Source organism: Equus caballus, chromosome 19 (genome assembly GCF_041296265.1).
Source record: "Equus caballus isolate H_3958 breed thoroughbred chromosome 19, TB-T2T, whole genome shotgun sequence".
Taxonomy (NCBI): domain Eukaryota; kingdom Metazoa; phylum Chordata; class Mammalia; order Perissodactyla; family Equidae; genus Equus; species Equus caballus.
Window position 1 is genome coordinate 45,409,193 of NC_091702.1, and position 14,553 is coordinate 45,423,745.

A 14,553-nucleotide genomic window follows, 5' to 3' on the forward strand; every position below is an offset into this window, starting at 1 on the left:
AAGACTGCCTTTAATTTAACCCTTCGCCGTCCCTGAAGAGGACAATGCGCTTTAGGTGCTAGATAATCTTTATACCCCAGAAACTCTACTGGCCTGGCTTTAATTATTGATTCATAATGGAAAATAATAAAAGGTAGATATTATGCGGGGCAGGCATGTCACCAAGGGGACATAAATATACCAGAACACCCAGTGTGGACCTTCCCAGAAGGAACTGATGAACCTATGAGATGAACCAACACATGGCCTTCGCACAGACTGACTTTTAATGAGCATAAAGCAAACTGAGGATACAGGTCTTCCTTCTTGTGGCTCCTGACTCCCTGGCTGCTGTGTGATTTCATCTAATCCCTGATCTACAGTCATCAGCTGAGGAGGCTTCCTAAGTTTAACACCTCCCTACTCATGAAGCTATAGAATCCAACGACTCTACCTCCATCACCAAACAGGCAACTCCACAGTCTTTCAGGAACCAAAGCACCAATGAATACCAACAAAACCTTCTCAATGAAGTCATCCCTGGACAGAAAGTGGAAGAGAGGAGCTCTGCTTGGTAGTAGGGGTGAGAGGGACAGAAGGAATATGACATGGTGGAATGTGAATTTGTTAATTTCTAAAAATGTATCCTTGATGCATAATCCCCTCTAATTCCCTCAGGCTACTGCCCAACACTCCTTTCCCAGGTCCTGGGGCAGTGCCCTGGCCAGGAAGCAGGCACTCTGCAGGCCTCCCCAGCACTCTCCATGATCCCCCCTACCTCCCACCACACTCCTCCCCAACCTCTACCTCAATGGTATACTGCTCAAAGATGCGCAGCTGCAGGAAGATGTCCAGCTTGATCTTCCGCTCGTGGAACAGCTCCTCCATCTGCACCTGGGCGTCGTCCAGCTGCTGCAGGACTGATTCAATGTGGCTGATGGAGCTACTGTGGGGCGTCTTGTTGTTGGACACAGCCGAGTCCCTGTGGCAGAGTGGGAGAAAAGAGGGGAGGGGCCTGGCCATGTTAAAAGTGACAGAGGAGCAGGGGGCCTTCCTCATATGAGCAAGGCAGATGTGAATCAGTTGAGTCATTCAATCGACAGACGTTTATCAGACTCCTACTGTGAGCCTGGCACTATCTGCTCGGTAGGCGAACCAAAGACACATGCATCCTCTTTGGGGTTCACAGCATGGTAGCTCTGAGACTAGCTGCTCTCCTATTCCTTAGACAAGTTTGGGAAAGGGGTCAAATGAAATAACATATGGGAAAGAGCTCTACAAAGCATAAAATATTAGAGAAATGGAATAGTTCCATACACATACTTAGTCTAATACGCGTAGTTTTAATACACACACATACACATGCATAAGACTAGACACATTAATCACAACGCATAAGAGCAGACAAATTAGAGGCATGTAAAAAAAACCCTTCCTAGTTCTACCTCACAGGATCATTGTTAAAACGAGATCACAGCTGCCAAAATTATTCATCCACTTTATAATACTATGCCCAAGTTATGGGCTGGTGTTATTATACAGGCTTCAAGTTGTAGTTAGGAAAGCATGGGACCTGGAGGCTGCAAGCCCAGATTAAGTCCTTGCTCTGACATACACGCCTGGTGCCCTTGGGAAATCGCCTCCCTGAGCCCCAGTTGCCTCCTAGAAAATGGACTTAATAATCCCTGCCCTGCTCACTTCACGGTTTGCTGTTAAATAAGATGGTGCGTGTGAACGTGCTCTGTAAGCAGGAACGTGTTGTACAAATGACTGTTAATCCTGAAAGGACACAAGTGAAGTGTCAAGTGTGACTGGGGCACAGGCACAGTTGGGGAGCGTAGAAGGTAGGACACAAGAGGCTGGGACAACAACAATGTTTCAAGAGGATGAGTTCTGATTTGGGCATTGAAGAAAAGGATGAATCCAGCCAAGGAGACGGGAGGGGTGCGTTTTCTGAGCAGGGAGTCCATTCAAAAGTAGCAGGGGGAGGTGACACGTTATAGAGGGGAATCAAGAGATAAACATATTGACCTGCTCAGAAGAGTGACGTGTGGTGACACCTCCAAAGAGATCATCATAGCAGGAAAACTGTGGAGATTAAGAAGTTTAGATTCTATAGGACCTTGAGTAAGCTAGAGCCCCAAACTTGAAATAAACAGGCATATTCATTATCTTGTGATGTCTTGGTTTCTTATACAATTTAAGTCAGAGGACAAGGGGAAAATCATTAGTTTTGAATCCTCTCATCAGTAGGCTTTCTGAAAATCGGTCCTTTTAGCCTGCGTTTTTCTCAGAAGTAATAGCATCTGAGCTCACACTGTCTGTTTCTGAAGGGAGCTTAAGGCCAGTTTGTCAAGAGCCTCTCCTGTCACTCAGAAAGCTCCCAGTCCCTACCTTCTCCCCCTGGTCTATTTGGGTATGAAACCCCACTGCATGGATGCCCCAAATTATGAAAAGAACAGAAGACGTGTAGTCAACACTATGCTTTAGGCATCTGTTGAGGACTTTGCTGCTGGGAGGATATCATTCTTTTTGATTGCTCCTCTCAGTCTTTCTCTATCACACAGCTTTCAGAGGAAGAGAATGATTTCTGACCATTTTGTACGGCACCTATGTCAGTGTCATCCTCCCTAGGAATCACAGAGATGATGCAAAAACTGCTGAGGAACTTCAGTGCTGAGTGCTCCAAGAGTCGTGGAGACCTGGAGAAGATGTGTGCTCCGGTGCGTGTCAGGCATCCTGCAAGTGCCCACTAGGCACCATGTACTTATTTTTCTCTTTGGCTGCTCTTGATATCAGGGAGGAGAGTCTGGGCTGGAGCCAGGCTAGTGGGGGAATGAATGGTCAGCAGTGGTTCTTGGTCACACGCCTATGGTCCCCTGTGAAATCCATGGCACTTAAACTTGTAGAACAGGCATCAGGCACATCACTGCCTTCACCATCCCTGAGCAGCCTGCAGCCCGTAGGCATTGTGCAAGGTTGGCTGTTGGTAAGAGCAAGTGGCATCTCCATAGACCCAGCCCCACAGAGAGTGAAGCCAGCCAAGCTTGTTAAAGTATTTGGAGAGAAAACACAAAGCCATCACAAAATTCTAGAGCTGACAGAGCTCCTAGAGTGAATTCCTTAATTACACAGGCGAAGCAGCTGAGGCCCAGAGAGGTTAAGTGATTGCCACTATTTGGAATTTTCTTCAGAAGCAAATAACAGTGGAGTTTCCCAGGTAGGCAGACAAAACTGTCATGTATTATATATTCATGAAGATGAATTGGGTGAAGAAGGGAAAGAGGCTATCTTGTTAGTATGCAACAGGAGGACTCAGAACATCTCAGGTGCATGTTTGGAATAGAAATGATTAATTTCCAACAGAAACACATGCCAGGGCCGTCTAAAGGTAAGTTCTCATTGTTTATTTAATTGGACAACTGGTGTGGGGGGAAAAAAGCCCTCTCAGCTCAAATAATTCCCTCAGGCCCCAGGGTTGGCCTGGGACTTGTTGATGAGATTATTTCTGTCCGGAGCTGGCAGAGGTCCCAGCACTCAGTGATTTTGGGATAGGAACAAGTCCCTGAGACATCATTAGCACCATCAAATCCTATTTATACAGCACCTGGGCACAGGGCTGGTTGCTGAGGGCTTGCTCAAGGCCTCATGACACTTGATCTGAGGAGCCAATGCCCTTGACAGGCACAGAAAACTAGATATTGATGCCAACAGAAAGGAGGTGATGGTGTGGATGATTCTAAATGAATATAAGGTTTAGACAGGTTTTCCTGCTCAGTTACATTAGTTTAGGTTCATACCGAAGGAGTTTTATTTCCTGGGCAGCAAGGAACGGTAGGAAAGGTCACGAGTGGGTAATAGAGTAGAATGGGACAACATCACACACTCTTTACATTCTCATGGGGCCAAAGCCAACCATTTTTGGCTGCTGACTGGGGCCATGGAGTTCAGAGTTCATCCTGAGATCAGACGCCAAATATAGTCATGCACACATAATGACAGACTGCATATATGATAGTGGTCCCATAAGATCGGTACCATTTAGCCTAGGTGTGTAGCAGGCTATATCATCTAGGTTTGTGTAAGTACACTCTATGATGTTTGCACAATGAGGAAATTGCCTAATGACACATTTCTCAGAACATATCCCCATCATTAAGTGACACATGACTGTAACACTGTATTCCAGAATGGCTATTTCTCCACGTGACCAAATATGCCATAATTCTTAATGAAAATGTTATTTATCTTTTGTTGAATGTTGTTAATTTTTGTATACATTACTTATTGATTGCTGAATATCATCATGAATGATAAAAAATGCTTTGGAACTTTTGAGATTTTCCATTTACTATTTCAATCTAAACTTAAGTTGAGTATGAGGCAGGCATTTTTATATCTGACAGATGGAGAAACTGAAGCTCACACAAGACCACAAAGCTGGTTGTGGCTGAGCCAAGACTGGGACATGACTTATCTCGTGTCTAGTCCAAGGCATTTCCCACTGGAAAGCACTGCCCATGCTGACCTGGCCTCGCTGGGCTCCCCCAGGGAGGGAGACGCTGACCTGAGCTGCTGAATAAGGTCTTCGCCTTCCTTGATAACGTTGAGCGTTGCATCCAGAGTGGCGGTCTGCTGCTGCTGGAACTGCTTGATCAGTTCCTGGACCGCATCCACTGAGTCTGCACAGACATCCTCTAGCATCTCCTTCTGAAGGTCTTCCATCCATGTCCACAACTGTTGGGGAGAGAGCAGAGACTCCACTCAGGGCAGATAGGAGAGGCCAGGGCTGGGGTAAGGACAAGAGAGTCAGATTGGGGTGACCCAACCTACCATCAACCAGTCAGTGCAATGTCAGACTGTCCTTCTCATCAGCACATCTATGGGTCAGTTCATGTTCCCATATTTATATTCATTACTCATCTCTGCTAGGTTTACTCCACTAGGGTCAACATTCCCTATGGATGGGAACCATCCTTGGCTTAACTTCCTTGTGGTTTAGGGAAACTTTTAGTCTTAGAACAGGGAGATCATTCATCTTGGGAGACTAGGATGAACAGGAGACTGGCGATGGACAGATATTTCATCTTTCAGAAAGGAGGGCTCTGCACACTTCTTCCAGGCAGCTGGACACTGATTCCTAGAGACGTATCATGATTTTGCAAATATGCAAAAAAGAATGTGATGCTCAACAAGAACAAAATAAGATTAATTAAGAAAATACGTGTTATGCTAAATTATTTTGTTCTTTTCAGGATTGCTAGGTTGGTTAGAAAGTTGAATGCTAAAAATGTAGCTTATCTTAATTTCAATATAAGTATGAGATATTCCTCCACGACATTCAAGATGATGAAATGCAGTCAGGATGATATTACTGGTCAGACAACTTAAAAGAACTAAGTATAGTGTTTTGAACAGAATAAGCACTTGAAACGAGGAGTCGAATTGAATTACTAGAAATTCATTTATTGCTAGTTCTTCCTCATACTGAAGATAGGTCTCCACTGGCTTGCCACCATATTCCATTTATGATTACCCTTATTGAGCATTTTCATAAATGATGGAGGGAAAGATGAGTCTGATATTTGCTTAGAAACCAGGAATCTTCACCTGGCTGGAAGAAAAGATAAGCTTAGGGCTCTACCAGGACAAAAGCCAGTACAGAGCGAAAATTGATAGAGTCAGAAGGTGTAGATTTTGGCTCCTCTTCTTCCCATAACTCATGGTACCTTTGAGCAAATCACTATACCCTTTGATCTCCATGACTTCATGTGTAAACAGGTTGGGGAAAACATAAAATAAAATGGTTAGTTCCCGTCTGGTTCTAACATTCTTTAAGTCTTCCACGTTAAAAACATGGATAAATATCCACCTCGAGAATATCACGTCAGCTAGTTGGTTCTCAGTATGGTAAATCATGGTATGGTCTTTACAACAAGAGATAAGAAAAGAAACAATAAAGAGAGATAAAAATAGTCTTCAGATTTCAGACAAGTTGTTCTTTGTTCTTTAGACAGGAGAGGCCCCTAATGTGCAGAAGAGGTTGGGTTAACAAGAGTAACAAGCCCTGGAGGTAGCAAATAAGGGGGGAGGATATAAGGAATGCCCCCTTGGACAGGTGAGAATCTCTCTGAGCCTCAGTCTCCTAATCTACAAAATGAGAATAAGAACTGCCCTGCTCACTTCAAGGATTATGAGGATGGAATGATTTACTTATTATTAATGCTCTAAACAAACATACAGCATTATTAATAAGCTTACAGCATCGTGATGACTGTTAGATGGAATACAAATTATTACTACTCAGTGTCCCTATCATTTAGCAGCTTGTAATCTGTTGTAAGCAGTTCAGCTTTTTTTTTTACAACTAAGTTTTTCGTTATAAAAACATAAAACAAGTTTTCCAGACCATATAAACTGGGACACATATTCCTACAAGTATGAATTGTACTTATTTCAAATCACTATTAAACCAGGAAGTTCAGGATATTGGTTACTATAGCTTAATGTCATTTCATCCTTTCTGGCTGTAGTTTTGTCTAGAAAGTAAAACCATTTTCCAAGTGTGCTGAATTCCCTGGTTAAGAGATAATGAATTCTTGAGCCAGCCCTGATGGCCTAGTAGTTAAAAAGTTCACCACACTCTGCTTTGGTGGCCTAAGGTTTGGTTCCTGGTTGCAGAACCACATCACTCGTCTGTCAGTAGCCGTGCTGTGGTGGCAGCTCACAAGGAAGAACTAGAAGGACTTACAACTAGAATATACAACTATGTACTGGGGCTTTTGGGAGAAAAAAAAATGAGAGAGGAAGATTGGCAACAGATATTAGCTCAGGCTGAATCTTTCCCAGCAAAACAATAAAAAGAGAAAGAATGGATTCTCAAAAATTATTGCAGAAAGAGGCAATATAGCATAGTAGTTAAGAGTTTCAAACCCCAGTTCTACCACATATTAGCTATATAATCTTGGGTAAGTAACCTACTCTCTCTGCACGTCAGTTTTCCTTATCAGTAAAATGAGGATAATAATAGTGCTTACCCCCACGGAGTTGTAAAGATTACTAAGTTGATATATATATATATGCATGTATACACACAAAAATAAGTTATATATATACATACACATACATACACACATATGGCACTTACTACATGCCAGGCACTGTTTCTAAGTGATATATATACCGAGTGCCTGATATATATAACAGTGCCTGGCATACAGTAAGTGCTAGCTATTATTATATTTCAAAGATATTTTTGATGCAAGCCGTCTCTAGTTCCCACTAGAAGGCAGAGGGATAGTTTGAAGTACCCCTTCATTTTGGAATTGGTAAAATATCAACACTGGATTTGGTCCTTCAATATGCCAGGTTGGGCTGGGCTTCTCCTTTCTGATTTTGCAGCTTTGTCTTGGGATGTCTAAGGGAAACCTAGAGACAGGAAAATCGAGACATTTCTGGGGGAAAAAACGCAAAGCGAAGAAAAGACGACGTGAAGAGAGAGAGATGGAAATTGTGGACATGGAGCAGATCATCTAAATAAACTCGATGTCTCGTGGGGGACAGACATTGGGACCGAAGACTGAGTAGGGTAAGGCTGGCACTCGCTGTTACAGGAATAAGAGTGATAGGTGACAGGCTTACAGGTATCTTGAGGATTTTACTGTATTCAAGATAATTTTGTTCTCAGTACCATCCCGAAGCTATGTTAATGGCTTCATAGCTTGGAGGTCCTTTTTTTCTCCTTAATAAAAACTTGTGGAGGTCTAGGGAAGAAAGTCGGCATCATTCCTTTCTGAGGAAACCCACCTGGCTCACCACACTCCCTCCTCATGCAGCTACACTGCAGGGACAGTCAAAGACAAAAACCGCCAAACAAAAATGACGGGTCAGTGGTACAAACAAAAAGACTAGGGCATCCAAGGAGACACACTGGCCTCTGAAGTCACTCTCATTAGAAAACGTGTCCTCCCCCCAAATATTCTGTGATTAGTGAACTGAAACTGAGTTCTCAAATTTCTGTTCATATATGCTACTGAACTATAAGAAACTCTTGTCTAAGGTAGAGTTAAAACCTACTGCTAAGGCAAATCAGCTAAGAGAAAAACAACCAAGTATAACACTCGATGCAGCTCAGCCCAGGGGTCAGCAGCCAGATAAGGAAAGGAAGTGGTGGTCTACCTTCAAGAGGATAAAATGCCAACTAAAACTGCCAGTGACGGAAGCAAATTTGTCCCAGATAGGGAACGGGATTACAGCACCACAGACAAAGCGTTAGTGACATCTTTCTCTGATTTTCTTCCTGTAAAACCAAACAAATAAACCAACCAACAAGCAAAAAACCCAGAGGGAAAGGAATTCTTGAACTGAATTGACATTTACTGGGGACAATTCTTGATTCTGCCCTTATTTAGCTACTTCTGTGACCATGGGAAAACTATCTTACTTCAATTACCTCATATTTAAAATGAAATGCGTATATGTGTACATGTGTGGGGGGTTTCTCTAGCTTGTCTCTAAACTCCCTTGCAGCTGTTACATGCTATGGTTTCTCTTCAGAAGCTGAAGTAAAGAAGAGGGCAGCAACAGAAATGCCTCTCTACACTGAAAAACTGCAGTCACAGCTTTGACACCAAGACATCCAAAGTCCAGAGAGTTTAGCACCAGTTTGAGGATAACAAGTTAAGATACTATTAATAACCTGGAAAGCTTGAGTAGCGAGCCACTTGAAATCCCATGAGACCACATGCATACAGTCACCTCCTGGTGGCAGCAAATTTAAATTGCAGGCTCATAATTTTGAATAAGCACCTTGGAGGCAAAAGTGGACAGAAATAAACATTAGTGTCATTAAACTATGAGTAAGGGTCAATATTCCATTTCTTAGGCTGTAACTTGCCTACTATCTGAATGTCTTGTAGGTTTCCTTCCATGTACGTGCCCAAATGACTTACTCCTAAAGAGCATGCCTACACTGCTTTGAAAAGAATCCAAATCAGACAGCCACTTCTATTACTAATTTATTAATTATCAGGCAGTCAATGAGACCCAGTCAGAATGATCTCTCACTTCAGGCTACCACAAGCCAATAATGGCCTAGTAGGTAAAATCGTGAGTGAATAAGGTAGTTTTGTAGCAGAACTACATGTTTTTTTCTTCTGTTCTTCATTTTGGTTTCTCTCCCTAGGATAAACCTCTTTACCCTCTGCTTATCTAGAGTCTAACATGTTAGCACTGTACCTTCTCCATCAACCCACCTGCTCACCAGAAAGAATCTCATGTTTCAGCCATTTCTAGATCCTCTCTTCTTGATCAAACGCAGCTGTCCTGTGACCCATTCTTTCAGAGTTCTGCTCTCTGCTTGGCAATGATTACTTGGTCCATGCTGAAATACGCACTCACATGGCTTTATGTGCTCTTTCTCTCAGAGAATATACGTGGTTGTGGCCCAAAATACCTACATCCAAAAGAATGGGCCTAATTTGAGAATTTCTAGAACCTTGGCAGGGGTAAAGTGAAGGGAGCCTTTCAGTGCTCTGTGTAAGGTTAGTTTAGTAGTGAAACCAGTGAGTTCAGGCGGGGCCAGCCCGTGGACCCTATCCTGCTTGCAGACTGGGGCAGCCTGAGAAAGGAATAAATGAAAATGGTAGGAAAGGAGAGACAAGAGAGGGAGAAACCAGGAGGTGTGTAGAAATAATGAAGCTTATGAATGAGCGGTTGAGGAAAGAGGTAAGTTTACTCCATCATCTTCTCCTGCTGATTGGCTGCTCCATTTGTGTGGCTCTGGCAGCCACCATGCTGATACAATTGACTCACCCCTAGAGATGTTGAAAGGACACCAGTTCCACAGCGTGAACCGCCCCTCTCTCATTTTGAAGAGATTGTTTTTCTTTGGCATCAACTACCAGCTTTTATTTCTTAGATAAACATTATGACAGTTTGGTAAGTGAAAGAGAGGGTGAAGTTGTTGTGTTCTTGAGGCCATCACCCCTTGTGAAGACTGATTTAGTTGTGGTTCTACAGTGGGTGGGTACAAGAACACGTGCACATGTGTCTGCGGAGTGTGTATGTGTGATTGTACCTATTTGAGCAGGAAATAGCTTGGAAGAGTGATTTCACAAGGTTACAAACAAATGGAAATGGGCATTTAATTAAGCTGTCTAATAAAGAGCTGAGGTTGATTATTTTGGCCACACTCCTTAGTTCATTTGACTCTCATGTTATTACTACAAAAGTATCTAAAAATGGATATTTTGAAAGCCCAGCAATCGCAGCATTTCCATGGAAACACAGCAAGGAAAGAAAAGCCTGTCTGGACAATCTCTGCAGAGCAGATGACACTTGCTACAAACGACTTTTCGCTGGACAAAGAAAATGAAAACTTGGGTAAATGCTTCTTCCTATATGCTCCCTAGCTCTCTAGACCAGAAAACAGCCAGCTGCCCTCTTGTACCCAGGCAAAAAGAAGATATTTGAAAGTTCAGCATAATTTGTACTCATAGCTGAGGCTCTGGATGCATAAGAAGGTCCCAAGGACATGTTTGTCACCTCTTTGTATTGTGTACCTCTTGTAAGTAGGGATAAAAAAGGATTTTTTTTTTGTAAAATAACATCCCTGTTCAACTGAAAAATATCATTGAAGAAAACTTACAAAACAAAAAAATATGCAAAGGAAAATTAAATCACCCATAACATTCTTAACTTCTTTGTATATTTCTTTCTAGGCTTTATTTTGTGTGTGATTGAAATTGTGGTCATGCTGGACATACAGTTTTTTACATATTATATCACAAGTCCTTTCTCACGCCATTAATGATCTTTGACAAGGTGATTTGTAATGACTGCATAATATTTCACTATAAAGTTGAACTATGATTTGTTTAGTGAATTACCCAACAGGGGATATTTAGATGGTTCCTAATTATTCAAGATTATGAATAAAACTGCAATGAAATGGTTAGAAAGTTTAACCCTCCAGACTCCTATGGTAGCCAAGAATTCACAAAGCAGGGCCAATAGAATTAAGCAGACTCTTCAGTCTGCAGGAGAAATGAGCCTGGAGGATATGTTTTTTGTATCTTCCTTCTGTTTCCTCTATGATCCTAATTAGAGTAAATCTTTTGATGTAGGAAGTGGGAAAAGTAAAATTATGAACTTTAGCCTGGGGAGTCATAGGAAGTCTAGGTTAAATAATTTATGAAGATAGATATTTAGTTCCTGCTCAGAAATCTCCTATAAAGGAGGCTTTAATTCCTTCAAAATTACATCCTATAATGACTTTCTATTATGCACTGGCACTAATGCAAAAATTCAGCAAATGATTGTAGGTAGGTAGGAAAAAAGAAAGAAAAAGGGAGAAAGAAGGAAGGAAGGAGGCAACCATAACTAGGCAGGAAGGATCTATGACAATATTTATCAGCCAACTCAATACCACCCAAGGCCATTTTAACAAAACTGAGCAGAAGATCATCCTTCCATTCACTCTATTTACCATAAGAGGGAAAAACAACCATACCAACTCAAAATTCCCTAACAGACTTGCACACTAGTAGACTTGGCCACTAATCTTGCCTGGAGTAAAAAAGCCAGAAGTTGGACTATAGAGTCAAGATGAAGGAGTCAAGAGTTAATTGACCTTGAGAGGTATTAAATAGAATACAGAAAGATCAAACCACAGGAGGTCCTTCTTCATTAGATCATCCAAGGATGCTCACTTCTGCCTACCTAATAATCCACTTCTGCCTGCTATACAGGTGAGGAAAGCTCCCATGGGCAGTTCAGATTCCCCACCCCGCCTGTCTTTACTTATATTACCTGTAGAGTTCAAGTCAGAGAACTAGAGTAGGTCAAAAATGTGATAGAATGGGCTTTGCCTTCTTTTCTTTTTTAGGAGAAATGACTAGCCTCCCATTGTCAAGAAAAAAAATAGGTGAGCATTCTACTACTCGATTTTGTAATCATCATCATCATCATTATCACCAAGTAACAGACATTAAGTAATTTTCCCAAAGGTACACAGCATACCCAATGAAGATCTAGATCTGGAAATCAGACCTCCCTGGCATCTAAGATCTCGCTGTACTTAATGTGTGTGTGTAACACACATATGTGTATGTGTGCACAGATACACATGCAAATATATGTATATGCATACACAATACATAGTTGTGTACAAACATACACATATGTCTTATTCTCTACCCTGCTTAAAGGGGGCCTCGGACAGACTAGTTGGGGAGTGGGAAGGTGACTGAAAGGGAACATGCAGATAGCAAGTCCAGCTGGATGGCCCCAAGAACAGCTCCTCCATGACAGCCACTCAAAATGATGCTTTTCTTTCCATCCTGACAAAAAGTCAGAATCTGAGAGCTGTACATCTCTTGAATCAAAAGATCCTCACAGTCACACACCCCTTTGCATCCAGGCAGGACTGCTCCTAATTTCTCTCATATTTTGGGATCCAGGGAATGAGACTATGCTACTTCCTGACAGCCGCTTGCTTGAACAAATTCCCTGTTGGAGAAAACTCCTGCCAGCCTCTATTTCCTGGCCTTTATATGCAAGTCTACATGGCAAAGAAGAAAAAGCATGGGCTTTGGAGTCAGAAGGACTTGAGATCAATTCCTACATTTACCACATCCTAGCTCTAAGACTCTGGGCAAATTATTAATTTCTCTGATCTGCAAAATTGGAATAAAAAATGACAATTCTCGTGGCTAGTGATTAGACAGATAGATAGATAGTCTAGCACATGGCAGAAGCTAAATACATCATAGTTCCCTCTCTTTCTTCCCCTGCCTTAGTATCAAGTTGCTCTCTTTAGTACTATTTCACATGAATGTGCTTCTATAAGCTGAGTCTGAGTGGGAGAGCAAGTCTCAGGTTCAAATAGGACCAAGCTTAGAAGGTTGGAGAGAAATCTGGGAAAACCATGGTTAACAATGACTATTCCCATCTCCCACACCCTCAACCCTGGTAACACTTTACACTTCTCAGCTAAGATCTGCCCTGCCCATCAAGTCCCTGTGTTTGGGTTTGAAAACGTAAAGGGGAAACAGAAGAGTAAGGAGAAGGAAGAAGAGCAGAGGAGACTCAAGAGGAAAAAAGAAAGACAGTGAGCGGGGCTGGTGGTTAAGAGCCCCAGGGCACTCGAGAGGAGCACAGGTAACATCTCTGCTGTGCTACTGAGAAGCTCTGTAACCTCAGACGGAGATCCTTCTGAGCCTTAGTTTTCCCACATGAAAATATGTTTAATAAAATCTATATCATAAGACTAACATGAGGATGATATACGTGTCTGGCAAGTAGTAGGTACCCAAATTTTAAAAAATACTACCTAATATACTTTGAGTGCTTACCATGAACTAAATCTTAGGCTAGAAAAATCACCTGGACTACTCCAGGCTTAGTTACTATTATTATTAATTATTATTATTATCAATATCAAATAAAGAAGAAGACGAGAAGAAAAAGAAAGGAATCTTGGACTCACATGAAAACCATAAGAGGCCTTATAGCCACTGAGTCCAAGTGCATAATTTTATAGATGAGGGAGCCCAGGGCCAGGGACATAGTGATTTGCACAAGTTCACATGGTTCTGTAGCAGCAGAATCTGGACTAGAATCCCAGCCTTTTAGCTCCATGTCGAGAAGGTGGGAGATTTGGCTAGAAAGGCTTCCTGGAAGCCATGGTCGCCCTTTCAGGAGTGGCATTTCCATGGAAACTGACCGTGTCCACCAACTCCTTGGGGAGCCAGCACCCCCACAGCCCTCACAAGGAACATGACTCCCATTTATTCACACTCCATTCCATCACCCACAGGATCATAATTAAAAGAGAATACACATGCCTTTGGTTTTCGAGGCCATTATTAAGAAGTGGGTGAGCCACAAGCAAGCAGACAACCAGGCAGGAAAACCTGGATTAAAGCTAATCCCCTCGATTTACAGAGACTCATCAGAGAGTGGTTGTGGGTCCCACGGAGAGAAAGCAGAGCCAGCGTCAGGGGGCTAGCTCCCCAGCCCTTCAACTGCCTGGGGAATCTCAGTTTAGAAAACATCATCTTTTCAGGTTTGTCTCTGATAGGCGCTGCACTGCTTCGCATTCATTCTCACAAAGCGTCAGAAAAGCCTGTGAAGTAGTAACAACCAGGCTTCTTAACGCATTTCAAATATCAAAAAATCAACTTAATTAAGTAGGGTTAATTTTTCTTTTCCTGAGCAGCAATTAAACCTTAATTAATACTCCATTAAAATGAATTCCTGGGGGAACACAAGCATGCATACACCTAATGAGTCCATCTGCCAAGGGTGGTATTATAGAAGACGCTAAGTGTGCCTCCTCACTGGCCACTTACTCCATTTCAGAGTGCCCAGGGTAATCAGAAATGAAAGGCAATCACCGGTTTGCAACCCTCCTCCTCTCTAAGGGCCCCTCTGCCTTGCCAACAACAGAATGTAATCCAACCTCCCCTCTCCTGTCTCCACTTCGAGAATGATTCAGGGCCAGGTTTAAGCCCAGCTGGCCTCCTCCTGTGTGGAGGGCACCTCGGTCCCCCTTCCTTCGCTGGCCGCCAC

The 14,553-nt window shown here is 42.5% G+C and overlaps 1 protein-coding gene across 43 annotated transcripts in view; it reads right to left on the reverse strand.

Moving 5' to 3' along the window:
• Positions 1–14,553, reverse strand: part of KALRN (kalirin RhoGEF kinase) — a 641,465-nt gene that overhangs the window by 299,864 nt on the left and 327,048 nt on the right. For 18 of the 43 annotated variants that reach the window (XM_070243654.1, XM_070243655.1, XM_023623616.2 and 15 more), the window contains 2 exons: positions 4,508–4,716; positions 787–961 (listed from right to left, as the gene is read on the reverse strand). In XM_070243654.1, the coding sequence (XP_070099755.1) occupies positions 787–961; positions 4,508–4,716 (384 nt within the window). Of the gene's footprint in view, positions 1–786; positions 962–2,010; positions 2,068–4,507; positions 4,717–14,553 lie in introns of all 43 variants that reach the window. The other 25 variants (XM_070243649.1, XM_070243658.1, XM_070243666.1 and 22 more) reach the window with 2 other exon arrangements.